Genomic DNA, 18,508 nt, shown 5'->3' with positions numbered 1-18,508 from the left:
TAATGAATGAATGCATTTTTCCATCTTTACCTAATCTCATTCTTATTTCACTTATTATAAAAAAAAAGACCTGTACAGATAATGAAATACAGAACAATGATGACTCATTAAAGTTGGTTTTATTTTGCTGATGATTTTTTTTTTCCTCTGCCTATCCCTCAGGTGTTTAAACTGCTAGAAAATCTTGAGTGTCACATGATTAATGAGGTGCGTAAGAAATTGGCACGAGAACTGACACTTGCCCTGGCAGAGAGATCCAGAGAGGAAGGGGCACTGCCAACAGATCTGTGGAAGAAACCAGTATGTTTCCAGCCTTCATTTTGTTTTGAATTTTGATGATCCTGTAAATTTTAGACATGTACATCTAGTCTTGCCCTCACCAATTGCAGATATCATAAAACATGCATATATTCCTCCAATTACAGCCAATAATCCTGTTGACAAATGTCAGTACATGTACCAATCAATCATTTTCAGAATTACACGGCTAAATAGTTCAAATATTTACTTTTTAGTCATATTAGTAACAAATTGAATAAATAAGAATTCCTCCAGGTTTTACTTTGTTAAAGAATTATCTAACTGGTATTTTTGCTACAAGGTGATGAAGGAAAGCTACACCATAACTCGTCCTCATATTGCTGAGAACTTTGCCCAGGCCCTTATGTCTGACTGCCTGGAGACAGAGGAAGACATCACAATTTCTAAGGCTCACCTGAATACCTGTCTAACCGAACTGGCTCAGAGAGTTATGGCCCGGGAAAAATTGAACTACGAGAGGTGAGATACAAACTTGGTCCTTTTGATTAATGTTCATACTTTATACATACTTCAAATGGTGTTATTTAATTCACAATGTCCTTTCATTTATTATAACATTTCTCAATTGACAGGACATGTTTTTGATAATGCGTTAATTGTAAACTCAGAAAACAATCTTCCATTCCTTGTTTCTTCCATTTTTAGCTAGAATATTTGACACTCAAGCCCTGTCAATGCAAAATTGGTGTACACAATGTGGGTTTAGGTATATGCTCAACTTGCCTACTGTATTATGTGAGCAAAATATTTATCCTTTTACCACAAAATGTTGACTGCCAGTTGGACCAGTACCCTTGGAGATCTGCTTGTCCTACTTTTTATTTGGTCATCCTTCAGTGAAATAAGGCAAAATATGATCAAACTGTTCTGCAATTAAGTTTCTCTAAATATATACATCTAGTAAAAGCCATATTTTGAGATGATTAGATGATTGAGATGTTTAGAAAGGGAGGTGTGGTGGTCACTGGTAACAGAATTAAATGTTGATAAACCTTAGGCCATTGTGACCAGGTTAGATCTAATGGCCTGACCAAAATTCCTCTGGCCGTGAACCAGTGTTAATTTTGAGCCCTGATTTTACTGATATTATGAGATATAAAGTTTTAATTCAATATGATTTATTGATTGAACAGCCTGTCGACACTGACAAGTTGGTCATATTAACTATTAGCATGTCATTACTTATTTCCTGCTTTGATTTGCAGTTACACAATGTATTATGAAACATTGTTGAAGGCCAATCATAACCTTCTGTACCAAAAAGAACAGGTACGTGAAAAATAATTATTCAGGCACATTTTGTTGATGGTGCTGACCTTTCTTGGTAGTCAATATCCTGTTTGACACAGATTTCATCAAAAGTACATTCACCAGGTATAGTGTCCTTTAGTTTTGTGCAGTTTTGTGTCACATATTGATTTGCAAGGACTGAGTTAATAATAAAGGGATAAGTTGTGCCTATCTTGTATGAGATCTGTTCATATTGACTTCTGGTGTGAATGTAACAAGCTGTTGTTGTGAGAGATATTTATCTGCTTATTCTGTTTGTATTGGTACCCTTGATGTACAGATATCCAGGACAACTTCACTGTATGTGACAAGGGCTAATTTTCATATTTTGGGTTTGGGCTTTCAGAATGTTAAAATTTGACTGTATAATTTAATGAGATGTACATGTAAGCATGGAATCTGCTGAGAAGTCTTGCTGGCCAAGTTGTTTAATGGGTTATCCAACAGTATTGCTATATATATTATATATTGGAATTAAAAATTGTTCTCTATTTGTGTAATAAGTCATAGTCAACTCTTGATTGTATTCTTGATTGATTGATTAATTAAACTACACAGGAAATGAAGCAGCTGCAAGACCAGGTGAAGTCAGCAGTGCATAATGTCACAGTTGAGGTCCAATGTCAAATGGCAGATCAGGCACATGATATTCTCATGGGTAAATTTTCACATAGCTAAATTTCATCAATTCTGAAAAATAGTAATTTGATTAAGACTTTTTTTTCACACTATAAACGATGTAAGACTTTTTCATTGTTCTGACTAATTGTTTGAATTAAAGGTATTTTACATTGTGTTAATGTAATTTAATGATATCCGCTTTGTTGTTTCCTTAACGTTTTCTACAAAAAAATTATTTTCCATTATGTCTCAATTACAATACCTATCATTGCTCTCTCCATGTAGAAATAACAGCTTTGAGAGCAAAAATTAGTGAGATGAGAGACATGAGTCTGACACAGGAGAGAGACATTCGAGAGCGGGTGAAGGAGGAGTACGAGGGGCTAGTTCAAAACCTGTTCAACACAGTGTGCCAGGTCAAGGCCAAGTTTGACGAATACAGGTGAATCTAACATGGTTCAGTCATCACACAAGATTCTTCAGAGACTGTGCTGAGAATGAATTGTTACCTTATTTGTCAGTGACATCAATTTGTCCACCAGCAATTTATATCTAATAGATGTGTTATAAAACAGGTGACATGGTTCAGTCATCACACAAGATTCTTCAGGGACCGTGCTGAGAATGAATTGTTACCTTATTTGTCAGTGACATCAATTTGTCCACCAGCAATTTATATGTAATAGATGTGTCATAAAACAGGTGACATGGTTCAGTCATCACACAAGATTCTTCAGGGACCATGCTGAGAATGAATTGTTACCTTATTTGTCAGTGACATCAATTTGTCCACCAGCAATTTATATCTAATAGATGTGTTATAAAACAGGTGACATGGTTCAGTCATCACACAAGATTCTTCAGGGACCGTGCTGAGAATGAATTGTTACCTTATTTGTCAGTGATATCAATTTGTCCACCAGCAATTTATATCTAATAGATGTGTTATAAAACAGGTGTCAGTATCAAGTCAAATTAGCATATTTCTGTATTACATGTATCTGTAATTTATAATCACTCAAATGTACAAGTCAGTAATGACAGCAAAGTGGTGTGATTTTAAGGGGGATTTTCCTCACATTTATTATGTCATTCTTTACTGTTTTAGGGGCGATCTTTTGAATGATACAAGGGAGAAAATAGCAGAGACAAGATCAGAGGCTGTGGAAGCCTTAACCAAACTCAACCAAAAGTTTGATATCAAGTCAGGTAAGTTTGGGAAATCAGAGAAAGTTTAAAGACTCCAAGGCTGTAAGTGATTTTATTGCAGTGAGCAAGCTATGAGTACTTCACTCACAGAATAAGAAATGTGTTAATCTGTGCTTTAATCATCATTTTAAATGTGTGTTTGGGGCCTCTAAGGCTGAGGGAGTTAGTAGGCCAGAAAGGAGCCTCCCACTAATGTAGTCACTGCGAGTTCCAGTTCATGCTGGCTCCTTTCTGGTCAGCAACTTGCGGATGGTTGTGTGTTTGAGCCCGGTTTTGTTTCACCATGATGCTGGCCTCCATCATATAAGTAACATATTCTTGAGTATGGCATATAACACCAATGAAGTAAATAAATAAATAAATAAATAAAATGTGTGTTTCATCACATCTTCTGGGCTTAATTGGCCGGCCTGGATAGCACAGTTGGTAGAGCGCCCGCTTTGGGAGCGGATGATCCGGGATCAATCCTGGGTTGAGTCACACCTATGACACCTAAGAGGAAGTTGTAATTTCGTCGCTTGGCGTTCAGCATGAAGGGGATAGTGCAACGACTGGTCGACCCATACCAGTATAATGGCTGGGGTGGGTTGGCTTACTTACCTTTGGTAAATCATCTCAGTGAAGCAGCACTAGATAAAAGAGCGGTGGAAATCCGCCCTGCAACAAGGAAGCACATCACATACACCCTAAGGATTTCTTTGTCGCCATTTGACTGAAAAATTATTGAGCACGATGTTAAACTCACTCTGGGCTTGATTGCCAACTTCATGACCAATGTGAATTTGATTTGCAGATAATACAAGCCTGGTGTCTAACCTGGCCAAAGCTGATCATATGAGGAATGTTCAGCGAGAAAACCATCACCTAAATGTCCTCATTCTGAAGATGAAAACAATGAATAGCTGGAGACAGAACCACAGCCAAGTCAACTTTACAACAACGGTCAGAATTTGCCTTGATATACCTTGTCCTTCATTTTTTGCACATAGGGATTTTAAGCCTATGTTGATTGCAATTCACTAAAATCTCGATTGTACCCTTGGCCTAAAATCGGACACCTTCTTGCAGGAAAGGACAAGCTGCGATAGTTTTAATTTACAATCAAAAATTACAGTTGGGTCGAAATACTTGCCTTAGGTAGACTGATAGTTGGAATGTGTGACTTGGTAACCAAGATGTGCAATGTAATTGTCTGAAAAAGATGTTATGACCATTTATTGAAATGTTGTTGTTAATAGCTGCTGAATCGTTATGAACCCTTCTGAAAATGAAGGCAAGAAAAGTTATTGACAAGTATATTCATTTACCGTCAAAAATTTACTATCACCTTACAGTTCCTTTGTGCAGGTGTTGCAGTTTATTTTTCTAGTTAATTGTAAACTCAACTGAATAGGTCTACAATTGATAATAGCTACGATCTCTTTGTTTAAGTAGACCCAATAAATGGGTGAAAAATTACATGAAATTTTATATGATTTACTGTGATTTGATGCCTTATTTTAATGCATTGCAGATTGGTAAATTAAAGAAGGAAGCAGATAAAATTAAAAAGCAGTATGTTGAGATGAAAATGATAGCAGAGGAAGAGGTGATCCTGTTGAGACAACAACAGGTTGCCATTCGTAAAGCTCTCACTTCTGCAGAAAAAGAGTTGAATGAAGTAAAGAAAATGCTGGAAAAAGAGGTAAAGTTCTTATTCTTACATGCAAAGGCCTTTTTGATACTGCAATTTTTAAAAAAAATTTTTTCTTTTTTGTACATTATGGAAATAAGTCTTCATTTTAGAATGCTCAGTTATATATTAATAGCTTGATGAAGGAGATACCATGCAAGGTTTCTTTGTCGGTGTACGACTAGATTGGAAGGCTGGGTGATGGAACACAAAACAACAATTCCAAGGTTTTGCATTATTTACACCGTTACAATTTTGCTTTACAGCTGAAAGTGAAGCAAGAGAAGTCTCACGTAGATTTACAGAGAGCAAGAAGTCAGAGGCAGTTGCAGTCTGCAAAATCGGCAAACATTGAGAAATTGGTGAGCCTGACAGTTTAAGCTATGATTTGTGACCGAACATGTAGATAAAGTGTTTCTGCTATGCATTTGTACAGAACATTGAATTCTGCAGTGTTCCTTTGTCAGATGGATAATATTGCCCTTTCAGACATTATGTAGACCATCAAATCGATTACCATCTAATGACTTAATAATGCTGAGAAAAAGTTCTTGGTATTCTGTAAACATCTTATTGGTTTGGTTGTAGGAGACAGGGGAGAAGGGGCTCATTAAAGAATTGACTAGCATATGTTTGTTTTTTGTTTTTTAAATTTTTTTTTTTATATATATATAGAGGATCTCAAACAAACGACACTGTAGTTTCAAATTTATTAAATGAGAGTTAAAACATTTTGTTTGTTATGAGCCTCTGGTGAGAAACAAATGAAATTTTTGACTCGAGTTTCAAAAATTCTGTTCATCCCATGAATGGAAAATCGAAAAAAAGTACTAACTTATGTCTCAGTATAATACTCAAATTTATGTATGTGACGTCAGTCGTTCGTCCTCAAACCAAAGTGCAACATTTATAGGCAAGATCAAATATGCAACACACAAAAGAGTTCAACACAGAATGGCCTTTACTCACACAAGCTTGGATTGAATTTCTAAATTATCATGTATATATGTAAAAATACAGCAGCGAACAATTGTTTTCAAACAGTTTACGAAGTTGTCCATCAAGGAACGACTCCGAGAAGTCGTGAGAAAAGCCATCAGGAGTCGTTGCAAGAATGGTATTTAGCAGATGGATGTTCATTCTTTTTTTTGTGGTTATGGATATGGATGTTGAAGACTCCACCAGAGATCGGACTCCTGAAGATTGGTGCTCTTGACCTGATTTCCATCTCTGACGTAATGTGTTGGATGAGTGAAGTTGAACTAGTACAGGCAACATTTTGACCAGTGTTATTTGTGGTTAATGCCTCGGCTGAAGTAAACGGACGAGGATGGGAGGAACTACCCTTTGAGCTGAGAATGTTGGATATTTTGTGGTGCTGGCTTTCCGTGATTGAGCTAGACATGCAGACAACAAAATGACGTAGTAAAAAAAGGTAGTCCAGTCTATGTGTAACTTTTGATTGGCTGATTTTTATGAATGTACTTGTGTGAGCCAATTAAGTAGCTCTCTCAACATTGTTGACTGAGGGTGGAATACAATATTTATCACACCCTCTTCATCCCATGTCCTGGGTCACAGTTATGGGATATCCTGTATTCCTTACTAAACTGTTTGTAGTGTACCAGCTTCTACAAAAAAATAAAAATGAAATACTTTTCTTGAAACTTGTTTGTGTAGCTGGAGGAATTGGGTGACAAAGACATGAGGCTGAGGCTGATGTCGAATGAGCAGGACAAACAATTCAAGCTTTCCACCATGAACCAGGGTAAGGTGAAGAAGGACATGACTCAGTTCAAAAAGCAGCTGGCTCATGAACGCTCCCTAAAATTGGACGCATTCAACAGAGTGGATGAACTCCAAGCTCAGGTTTGTATACTAGTAGTGGGCACACAAATTAACTGAGGCAGACGTGTTTGATTTGATCTAAAACATGTACTTCATAATATAGGACTGCTTAAAATTTGATTCTTAATTGTTTTTTCTTTGTTTCTATTTCTGGTTCATCCTGCAGAGGATTTATTGTATGCTGCATTCCTTCCATGTACACTTCTGCTGCAATCTAACTAACTCGAAAACTCAACAGTATTAGTTACATGGTTACTCAGTGATAGGATATGGAAATATATGCTGTCAGTAATCCTCATATTGCCCATAATGAAGGTTACTCAGTAACCGTGTAATAAATTTATCCTGCTAAAGACCCATCAAAGACTGATGTACAGGTGAATCGCTTCAGCGATGTGACAGTTGTTTTTACAACTAAACAAAGGGAGATGACCTACTCAACAGACACATTTGAGGTGGTCTGCAGGATTCAAGAACATATACATCCTACACGTGACCTTTGTTGTGCATTGAAGAGCAGAGTTTTTTGCTTCATTTGGGAAAAAAGATAGTATCCCAGTCAAGGGAGTATTATCCTTCCCACTTTCTTTTACAAAAATATGTGATATGACACTGACAACCTCTTCATTAAAATTGCTGACAGTAGAGTGATGGAACATAGTCTATGAGTAGACCATTTGACAGGTTAGGGCATGTGGACAATTAGTACGTAGATATATCTTGAAAGTGCAAAATTTAATTATGATCCACTTTAATTGAAAAGAAATAATACTTTTTGTGCAATGTGTTGTACTTATTACATTTTCATGTCTTCTTGCCTTTAGATCTATGATTATGAAACTGTCCAGCGATCACACTCTGCAGTTTCCCTGCCATCCAGTTCAGTCTGTAAGTCTGCCTCATATCTAGTAATATTCAATTATACTTTATTCTCAGATTAGTGAGATTAATTTCTTGCCCTTGTTGTTGGAGAAGTGTATAATTGTTTGTTCTGTGTAACAAATGTGCACCATTATTCCCACAGATAGCCACATATCAATATCATTCTTCCCAATGTCTGCTGTTGCTCAGGTTGGAGATGAGTTAATCATAACAAACTACTGACCTTTCCAATATCTCCCCTGAGTGTGCCCACGTCAGATTGAAAGAATCCTTCAGTATTGCGCTATTACTTTTCAGTAACAAAGATAAAGGAACTATCATTGCAAAGTTCATATACATGTACATGCCATTAACACTGACATTGTTTAGAATGTGCACATTTCTTGCCTAGTAGACCACATTTGGTCTACATCAGGAAATCAATGTCTTTTGTATGGAATGACTGGTAGTACATTTTCATGTTTTCTTGCTGTAATATGATGCAATGAAATATATGTTATACATATCGTCAAGTTAGCTTGAGCAGTCAGATGTGTATAAAACTATTTTTTCTGAATTATTTCATTTTGGCTTATCTGTTTGCTTATCTGTTTCAGTAAAGGCACAAGAGTACACTTGGTGCTCAGTACTAAACTGCTTCATAATTTTTAATGTTTACATGCTTCTCACTTGTCTTTGTGTGGTAAAATTTTGATATTTGCAGAGTTTTCATTATCTTTTTTTCTAATTTAAAAAACTTAAAAGCCATAACAGTTGTCAAATAGATCTACATTACTTGTTTTCTATGATTCCCAGCAGCTCGAGTTGCATCCACTCGTTCCCAATCCGCCAAGGTGACCAGCTCCAAGTCAACACGGCCCAGTACAGCCTCAACAGGAGTGTGGCCTCCCCGCGTTGTCTGGCCACAGAACCGTAGTGTTACACCAGAGTTGGGAAGCAATACAAACCTCGAGGTCAAGAAGATACAGCGCCCTAAAACGGTCAGTCAAAACTCAGATAGCTTAGAACATTGAAGAATTAAAAATTCCTTAAAATATAAGACAGTTGTTATGATCTACTTATATGGGATCTACTGTTGTTTGCCAGATGGACAGTAGTGACAATAGTGACAATAGTTTAACTCCACCAGAAGAATGACAGTACAGCCTATAACATTTAGCATAAGAAATGAGTTTTTTTTTAAACTCCTTTGACATTGTATGGAGGTAATGAATTTCATTCATCGTTTTATTCATTCTACACTGCTACAAATCGAGGATCACCAGTCATCTTGAACATTCATATAAAGTAAGGTGGGGGTTTCTCTGACCAACACACCGGCCCGGATAGCACAGTTGGTAGAGCGTCCGCTTCTGGACAGGTAGATCCAGGATCAATCCTTGGTCGAGTCACACCTAAGACTTTAAAAGAGGAAGTTGTAACTTCCTCGCTTGGCGTTCAGCATGAAGGGGATAGTGCAACGACTGGATGACCCGTATCAGTATAATGGCTCGGGCGGGGCGGCTTACTTGCCTTCGGTAAGTCGTCTCAGTGATGCAGCACTAAATAAAAGAGCGGTGGAAATCCGTCCTGCAACAAGGAGGCACATTACACGTGCATGCACCCTAATGATTCCTTCGTCGTCATATGACTGAAAAATTGTTGAGTACGACGTTAAACCCCAAGCACTCACTCACTCACTCTCTGACCAACATGACAAAAGTGACAATTTAATTATTATTTTAAAATGAAGTATAAAACACTTATGAAATGTACAAATAACCAGCTGTAGTGACATAATGTAGTACATAGAGTATCTGCCTCATAAAATGTACAGTATGTCCTTTGTTCAATCCTGATTTAAGTCAAACACTAGACTTTAATATCAGTAATCCTGGTACAACATCTATTTCCACTCACCATAAGAGGAATAGGCCAAGCACTGGTTGACCCATGTGTCAGTATAATGTGACTGGATGGGTCGTTGTGTCTGGTACATATCTTTGGCATGTCATTCTAGTGAGGCAGCACTGTAAATATACCATAATGCATGGGTTCCAGGGTGACACCGTAGTGATACGCCTGAAATTGAAACTTGAAAGTGATGTTAAACCATAAATAGGGAAGAGTAGTTAGATAGTGTTTGAAATTGAATTTGTCTCTTGTTGTCCCGTCGCATTGTTCAGTTTCTTGGTACCCTTGTTGGTGCTGATTAAAAGAAATAAGTTAAGGTTTTTATGTCTATTAATATTTTGTTGTAGGTTTCTGGACGCCTCCGTAGCCGAATAGCTGAGAAACTGCTATATGAACTAGAAAGAGAGGAGCGTATAAATGTGCAACTACAACAACTTCATTTAGAAAACATTAGTGAAAAGAATCTGTAATATGTTCTATGGACTGCTGACTCCAGGATTTGTGATAATGTAAATTCACATGTAAAGCTTTTAACTCTATTGAGTTTATAATACATAGAATGTGAATGTAATTTTTAAAGGCTCTCATGTATAGGGTCAGAATATATGTGATAGACTAAATAATCAACAGTTTTTTAGGACTTAATCATATTACTATTTATTGGTATTTTGGCAGAAATGTTTATCACCTGTAATTATTTCTGTATGGAATATTATGTGTGTCCAATTCAAATATACATGCAGTGACAATAATTGTAGTTTACAATAATTGTAGTTTACAATAATCACATTATACATGTGAACAATTCTATAAATCAGTGATTATTATGTTTATGTCTATGACTGGACTTTGCTTAGACTACAGCCAGTGCTAATTTTCATTTTATTTGCTTTTTAAACTTGCTTTAAGTGAGGTTTAAAGCATGCAGTCAGGTTTTAAATCAAGTAACCATGTTAAATGGTGCTGGAATATGTTAGTGTGTGATTTTTTTGAAATAATGTTTTCATAATATTTTACTGCTTATACATGCAGCAAACTTACTATGCAACACAACTTACAAAGAATATAGGTTGTTGAAATGTCATGCATTCTGTGAGCCTTGCATGTATACCTTTTTTCAAGCAACTGTGATTATTTTATCTACAAGTTTAAAATAAATTCATATATCACTTGTTGTAATAAACTGCTGTTTATTAGTGTACATTATATTATTGTAAAGCTGTTCACTTGGTCTTTATGTACCATACTTATTTTGGGTTGTTCTGTATATGTTATGTTGTATTTGTGAATAAGCTTATTGTTTTTGTTTGTCAGCTTTGTCTGATAAAATATGTGTTATACAATTCTTGAGTATTTTGGATATAAATTGACATTGTTCAAAACAAAACTTCTTCTTTCATTGTACTTTTATTCTTCATCTCTTTAGTGCATTTGCCCAGTGCACATTTTGCATGTTCTTGGTGTCCTCCCTGGCTTATGTGACCAAAACTGGTTGTTTATCCTTCAGCAGATCAGCCCCCTGCCCAGTGAGGTCACCCAGGCTCATGTGGCCAAAACTGGTTGTTTATGCTTCAGCAGATCAGCCCCCTGCTCAGTGAGGTCACCCAGGCTCATGTGGCCAAAACTGGTTGTTTATGCTTCAGCAGATCAGCACCCTGCCCAGTGAGGTCACCCAAGCTCATGTGGCCAAAACTGTTTGTTTATGCTTCAGCAGATCAGCCCCCTGCCCAGTGAGGTCACCCAGGCTCATGTGGCCAAAACTGGTTGTTTATGCTTAAGCAGATCAGTCCCCTGCCCAGAGAGGTCACCCAGGCTCATGTGGCCAAAACTGGTTGTTTATGCTTCAGCAGATCAGCCCCCTGCCCAGTGAGGTCACTCAGGCTCATGTGGCCAAAACTGGTTGTTTATGCTTAAGCAGATCAGCCCCTTGCCCAGTGAGGTCACCCAGGCTCATGTGGCCAAAACTGGTTGTTTATCCTTCAGCAGATTAGCACCCTGCCCAGTGAGGTCACTCAGGCTCATGTGGCCAAAACTCTTTGTTTATGCTTCAGCAGATCAGCACCCTGTCCAGTGAGGTCACTCAGGCTCATGTAGCCAAAACTGGTTGTTTATGCTTCAGCAAATCAGCCCCTTGCCCAGTGAGGTCACCCAGGCTCATGTGGCCAAAACTGGTTGTTTATGCTTCAGCAGATCAGCCCCCTGCCCAGTGAGGTCACCCAGGCTCATGTGGCCAAAACTGGCTGTTTATGCTTCAGCAGATCAGCACCCTGCCCAGTGAGGTCACTCAGGCTCATGTGGCCAAAACTGGTTGTTTATGCTTCAGCAGATCAGCCCCCTGCCCAGTGAGGTCACCCAAGCTCATGTGGCCAAAACTGGTTGTTTATCCTTCAGCAGATTAGCACCCTGCCCAGTGAGGTCACTCAGGCTCATGTGGCCAAAACTGGTTGTTTATGCTTCAGCAGATCAGCACCCTGCCCAGTGAAGTCACTCAGGCCCATGTGGCCAAAACTGGTTGTTTATGCTTCAGCAGATCAGCCCCTTGCCCAGTGAGGTCACCCAGGCTCACGTGGCCAAAACTGGTTGTTTATCCTTCAGCAGATCAGCCCCCTGCCCAGTGAGGTCACTCAGGCTCATGTGGCCAAAACTGGTTGTTTATGCTTCAGCAGATCAGCACCCTGCCCAGTGAGGTCACTCAGGCTCATGTGGCCAAAACTGGTTGTTTATGCTTCAGCAGATCAGCCCCCTGCCCAGTGAGGTCACCCAAGCTCATGTGGCCAAAACTGGTTGTTTATCCTTCAGCAGATTAGCACCCTGCCCAGTGAGGTCACTCAGGCTCATGTGGCCAAAACTGGTTGTTTATGCTTCAGCAGATCAGCACCCTGCCCAGTGAAGTCACTCAGGCCCATGTGGCCAAAACTGGTTGTTTATGCTTCAGCAGATCAGCACCCTGTCCAGTGAGGTCACTCAGGCCCATGTGGCCAAAACTGGTTGTTTATGCTTCAGCAGATCAGCCCCCTGCCCAGTGAGGTCATTAGTGGAAGACATTAAGGCCTCTATCGAATACAGTTAAAGGGAGAGAATCTACAAATTCCATCCATGGCTAGGTTTCACCTGCGCATTCAAAGTTTCCAAGTTAATATCCTTTTTTTTTTTTTTATCTGTTAAAGGATAAGTACCTTTCTTGGCCCAGTCTGTTTCATAAGCATGGCAGGCCTACATGGTACTTATTCTTCATGTCTGTTCTCGCATTCAAGGTGTTTTTTCATACAAGCTTATTACTTTAGCGTGAGATGTACATGAATTTTAAAGAATTCTTTCAGTCATTAACTGTGGAAAAGTGGTACTGTAATTCAAGCTTTTCGCATATTTGCAATATGTTTGTTCAAGCATATTCTGAAGGAATTAAGGAATGGTAATATTACACTTTTTGTGAAGCCCTGAAAGTGTGTATAAATTGCAATTAAAATTGCTCTTTCATATTCGAAAAAGGTTGAGGAAATAGGGTACTGGTATCGAGCTTTATGCAACACACATGGCCTATATCAACCAGTTTTTCAAACAACTAAACCGTATCATCAACAAAGATAAGAAGCTTTAATATTAAGCTATACGGTGTACAGACCAAGATATGAACAAAAATAACAAAAGTCTTGATAGAGTAAAGTAGAAATTTGCTTGGTAAATGGTATCATCATAGTTCATGGGCCACTTTAAAATCATAGCAGTATGAGAAGAATTAGAGAAGAATTTTTATCTTCTCACCCATAATAACAGCATGCGATTCTGTCAAATTTGTCCATTTCGGATAGCATTACATAGTTTTAGGCAAGTCTTAATATCATCATTGCGCAATTCTGACAGACTGAGTGACGTATCCCTGTCATTACTAATTATAAGGTTTTTGCCTTGTGTAGATTTAATTTATTTTTTGGTTATTATGGATTGGTGTTTAACAGTGTACAGAAGGGTTTTTCACTTACATGTAGTATGTGAAGGCAATCAGGCGTATGGATGAAGGAAGCCAGAGTGACAGAAGCAAATCACAACCTTTTGTTTGATATCAGGATGAACCTTCAGACTTTATGCCACAGCCAAATTAGTGACAGCTGATTTCAAATATTCCAACCTCAGTGGCCAAGGATATGACAGTCCTGGTAAGACAGCACTTAAACCATCTGATCCAGAAAGGTCCCACAAGAGAAACCCAGAGTTTTTGCACTGCTTTTTATTATGTATCAGTGAGTATTTAATGATTTCTGAAATTATCTGGCCATGTTAACATGGCAATGAGACTGGGACTTTTCCAAAACTAAATGCACTGTAAGTAACTGCCTAGTTCATTCATGGCCATGTTGTAGCAATCTGTTTGGTGAAGCTATATCAATAGCTTCACCAGCTTCATAACACTGAAAACAATTTTGGCTACATTCTTGAATTCTAACCAAGTCCAGAATTGGTGTACACTCTGTAAATAATCCACATCAGTTCTAAAATACACCTTGGGAGTCACTTACTTCACATCCCCAAAATTTTGACTTTGTCAGTGCCAATTTTGTTAATTTCTCTTTCGAGTTTAGGCAAAAGAGCCTACTCAAGTAAGCAAGTAAGGATATTTCACTTGTACTATGTGGCTCTACATCGCTCTATGTTTATACTAACACTACAGTAACTCTACCATTGTGTGGTACAAGGGTGAGTCCAAACTAACCTGAAACTAGTGGCAATGGGACTGTCCTACCAAACTGGCGAAAGAAAATATGTCACAAATTGATTTACAAAATACAAATCTTTTATTTGGAATCACGTAAGACATAAACGGTTATTTTCTATCTATTAAATAACATTTTATCCACAATGTTTCAACCATAATCACATGAATCATTTTCAGAAACTAAAGTAACAAAAAAATCTCAAATACTGACTGTGGTGTAGAAACTCTTGCAGTAGTAGTTTCCAATGTAATGCTGTTCAATCTATACAATATATCAGTATCACAGTCTATTTGATCAGCTTCTTGCATACAATGTGTATAATATATATTGACATAACAATTATTTTTTAAACATATTTTGACATTAGAAAAAGAATCCTGCACTTTTTGAAAAATACAAACAAAGCTTTTCCATCAAGATACAGCAACTCTTGAAAAATATGTAAATTTATATTACCATATAAACAAAACAAATATTTCAACAAATAAAAAATTCCTGAATTTGCTATATCAGTGTTATCATGGCATTTTATACATAAAACTTGGTTCATTTTTCACTGTAGTATTACAAAAAAAAAAAAAATTGCTGGTGTTTTATTATTTAGAATTTAGATTGCAACTAAAAACTTGGATGTCTCCAATAGTAAAAAAAAAATACAAAAGGCTTTGTACATTATTTTAGTTAAGAATTGGAATCTGAGTAGGACTGTAGTTCACGTGCTGTAAAATCCACCGTCATGTTTTCGGGAGTAGCCACCATTGGTTCCTGCACTGTGGGGTGATTCTATAGAGAAAGTTATAAGTTGTACACCTTGATCAGAAGCATTTTACACTAAAGATTTCATTGACACGAGGAGTCAAATTATAATAACTAATAATAATGTGCAAGTTAGTATGCAACAAGTGTAAGTCAGTCAAAGCATATACATGTAAAGTATGGTACCAGTTAATTGTTAGTTGAATTGATGATGTGTTTTACAGAAATCTGACTGGAAAAGTTTTAAGTAAAGATCAACAAGAACTTCATAAGTACAGAAGTAATACATGGCGACATCAAAAATACAGAAGCAGGTATACAAATGTATATGTATTGAGTACAATTGGAAATTTACATGTGAGGTAATGCCTTGTACTCAGACCTCGTAACATCAGTTATTTTGCATGGTGTTATGTATGTAAAAATCACAAAAAAATAAAGAGATCTGGGCATTCTAATAAGGCAGTGTTAAAGAGAGGATTGTTAATGAGGTTATCAGTGGGATTTATGAGGCATAAAAACCGCCATCGTGCTTTCTGGCATAGCCACGGTTAGTGGTCTGTGTGTGGTGGCTCTCTGAAAACACAAAGTGAAAATTATCATATGTTAGAAAAGTGAATGAACACTGCACAATCACAATACAAATATCTCTTCAACAACCAGAAAGTGTTACAATAATACACATACATTCACAAATGATGCTTGGAAACAAACAACACAATGAACACTTTTTATCTAGTGAAATCTGTACGCACTGAAGGTCTGCTTGGTCACTATACCACACAGAATGAAGATACACTGGACATGTTGTTTTAGTAACAAAACAGACGGATGTAGAATTGACAAATTAATGCTTTTTTGGATATTCAGATTTCAGTATTGCATTGCAGACATGTTTCACAAGTTGCAATATACATTTATAAATCCTATGTGACAATTTTCTATGATGATACAACTTTTGCCCACTTGTGTATACTTTCTCCCACAAAAATAATAAATTACTCTGAGTTAAAAACAACAACTTGCTTTGAAAACAGTATATTTAAAAATTCATATGTAATTGCCTTTCTGTACAAGTGAAAATTTAAGGGTCATATAATTAATGTTTTGTATCTGTAGTGAAAAGCCGATAAAATGCACTTTAGAAACTTACCAATGGCATTATTTATGCTGTGAATGCTTTCTCGTTTCTCTTGCTCTGTCATTCGAAGAGGATGATTGAGTGGAGGTTTGGCTTCAGGAATTTCTTTCACTCTATTTTTTAACATGCGTCTGCAAGCACACATAGAAAGCATACAAATTTATAAAGATGTAAAGTTACTTACTGTAAATGTGACAACATTACTCTGATATGACTGAAATAGCACTGAAAAAAACCCAAGAAAAACAAACTCCTCCAAACAAGTAGCAAGTAGTACAGTCAGATAACTGAAAACAGTGATAGTTATTCAGATATATGTACTTACCCATTGTCTACCCCCTTGGTCTCTGGTTGTGTAAGCGTTTCATTTTTTGGCTTCCAGAACTCACTGTGGTGGTCATATTGAGATTTTAACACAAAATCAAGACTGTCACGAGGTGCTTGAGGGTCATGATGATAAACTTCCCTTCGAGCACTTGCCAAGGTGCATTTGCCATTTAATCTGTTCCATGGGTCCCTTTTCTGTGCTAAATGTGTGGGATCATTGTATGGATAATTCTGGAAAGATACATGGCACACAAAATCAATAACTGATTGAAAGTGGACTTTAAACAAACATGTGAGAATCAAGCTATAGTGATCACTTATACAAATATACCACTATATGTGCATACTCATGTATATGACGAGTGAAGAATTCGTCATTGGAATGGAATCAGTTTCATATTACATAAGGAAAACATGAGATTTTAGTCTTTTTTTCCTTTACAAATAAAATTATGGAACTTCTCATGCATAAAGGTTAATACATAAAAATTACTAGAAAAATGAGCCATGTCTCAAATCTCGCAATATCTTCTGAAGGAGTGTGGTCTAAGGTTCTATTCTGGATTATTTTCAACAATTTTGAAATTTTATTTTCGTGTCTACTAATGAATCTTTCATCAAGTGTGATTTTAATTTTGTTTGAAAAAGTTAAAAAACTAATGGATGTTTGAAAAGATTTAGAGGTTATCTACAATCAGTTCATTAACCTTAAACTTCATCTCTAACATTTTCAGGCAGGCCGATTTCATAGAATCCAAGAATTGTTAGAATGCTTGATTTTATCAGTGTCTCCATATGATATAGATGTCTTATGTTAACAGAGTAACAATACATGCTGTTATGTGCAAGCACATGCACGTGTAAAACACTGAGGACCAAACTTGTACAAATATTCACAACAACCAGTGAGGCGGCACTTACTTATACAGTATTTATTTTTACTAACAATACCCTGTTTGAAACGGGAAAAATTTTATGGATACATATCAGAGTTACAAGATCCACAAATCTTATTCACTGTTTATCAAGCTTGAAGTTTTCAACATCAGTTGTAGCATGGATAAGTGGTGACGGCATCACAGATGTCAAAATCTCTACTGCTGTCACATGGAAACCAAAAGCCTAGGCTCCACTGTGACATTCATTCATCAGTGACACTGATCAGTGTTACTGATCAATGTCAGAATTTTAAAATAGCACACCAAGTCCATCTAGATGAAATAGGCGTCACTGGATTAATTTATTGGGTAGAAAAAGACCCGAGTACAATATTACTTGGGTATTACATTCACCCCAAAATGGAAAAAAAAATCAATTTCATTATATATATACAATTAATAAAAGTCTCTCTCCCATTTACCCGGGACAGTTTAGTACAGGCACTTGTTTACCAAACTTAACTAACTTTGTGAGTCAGTATTACTTACCACTGAATTTTGTTGTCCCATAAAATCATTATCGTTCTGATACAGTTCAAACCCGTAAGGCTTTCTTGAAGTGTCGATATCCATAATGACCGTTATCCAGACAGAGGTACTCTAACCTATTGCGCGAAATACAGTCATAAATACCCTGCGGATCTAATTCCGTGTGCCTGCAACTCCCGTTTGTGCCAGGCAACGCGTGCCGGTCGTCATGGAGCGACATACTTCCGGTCACAAAAGACTCATGGGAAATTATATGTTTTTTTTCATTTTTCGATAAGCTTTTAAAATGTTATTATTTTTTAATTTCTGTGAACATTATTAAATCTTTTAAATCAATTTCATATACGTAGGCACTTTCAGGGTTGAACAGAGATGCGAGCGATGCTCTGTTCTGATCATGCGCTCTGCG

The 18,508-nt window shown here is 37.1% G+C and overlaps 2 protein-coding genes across 4 annotated transcripts in view; one reads left to right on the top strand and one right to left on the bottom strand.

The window, feature by feature from the left end:
• The window catches only part of LOC135469969 (uncharacterized), a 34,926-nt gene extending 23,864 nt beyond the window's left edge, over positions 1–11,062 (top strand). Inside the window, exons 41-53 of one of the 3 annotated variants that reach the window (XM_064748642.1) lie at positions 163–300; positions 602–780; positions 1,527–1,590; positions 2,170–2,269; positions 2,518–2,674; positions 3,341–3,441; positions 4,235–4,383; positions 4,955–5,125; positions 5,380–5,475; positions 6,794–6,982; positions 7,786–7,849; positions 8,642–8,823; positions 10,084–11,062. In XM_064748642.1, the coding sequence (XP_064604712.1) occupies positions 163–300; positions 602–780; positions 1,527–1,590; positions 2,170–2,269; positions 2,518–2,674; positions 3,341–3,441; positions 4,235–4,383; positions 4,955–5,125; positions 5,380–5,475; positions 6,794–6,982; positions 7,786–7,849; positions 8,642–8,823; positions 10,084–10,206 (1,713 nt within the window). In that variant the 3' untranslated portion in view covers positions 10,207–11,062. Of the gene's footprint in view, positions 1–162; positions 301–601; positions 781–1,526; positions 1,591–2,169; positions 2,270–2,517; positions 2,675–3,340; positions 3,442–4,234; positions 4,384–4,954; positions 5,126–5,379; positions 5,476–6,288; positions 6,983–7,785; positions 7,850–8,638; positions 8,824–10,083 lie in introns of those variants that run through there. The other 2 variants (XM_064748641.1, XM_064748644.1) reach the window with 2 other exon arrangements.
• A 4,473-nt stretch (positions 11,063–15,535) lies between these two features.
• Positions 15,536–18,278, bottom strand: LOC135471462 (protein CFAP276-like). The gene is made up of 4 exons (XM_064750709.1): positions 18,100–18,278; positions 16,671–16,903; positions 16,358–16,476; positions 15,536–15,780 (listed from the first exon to the last, which is right to left on the bottom strand). The coding sequence occupies exons 1-4, from the start codon at positions 18,181–18,183 to the stop codon at positions 15,710–15,712; spliced, it is 507 nt and encodes a 168-aa protein (XP_064606779.1). The 5' UTR covers positions 18,184–18,278; the 3' UTR covers positions 15,536–15,709.
• Positions 18,279–18,508: the final 230 nt, after the last annotated feature.

Source organism: Liolophura sinensis, chromosome 7 (assembly GCF_032854445.1).
Source record: "Liolophura sinensis isolate JHLJ2023 chromosome 7, CUHK_Ljap_v2, whole genome shotgun sequence".
Taxonomy (NCBI): Eukaryota; Metazoa; Mollusca; class Polyplacophora; order Chitonida; family Chitonidae; genus Liolophura; species Liolophura sinensis.
This window is presented reverse-complemented; position numbering and strand designations above follow the sequence as displayed.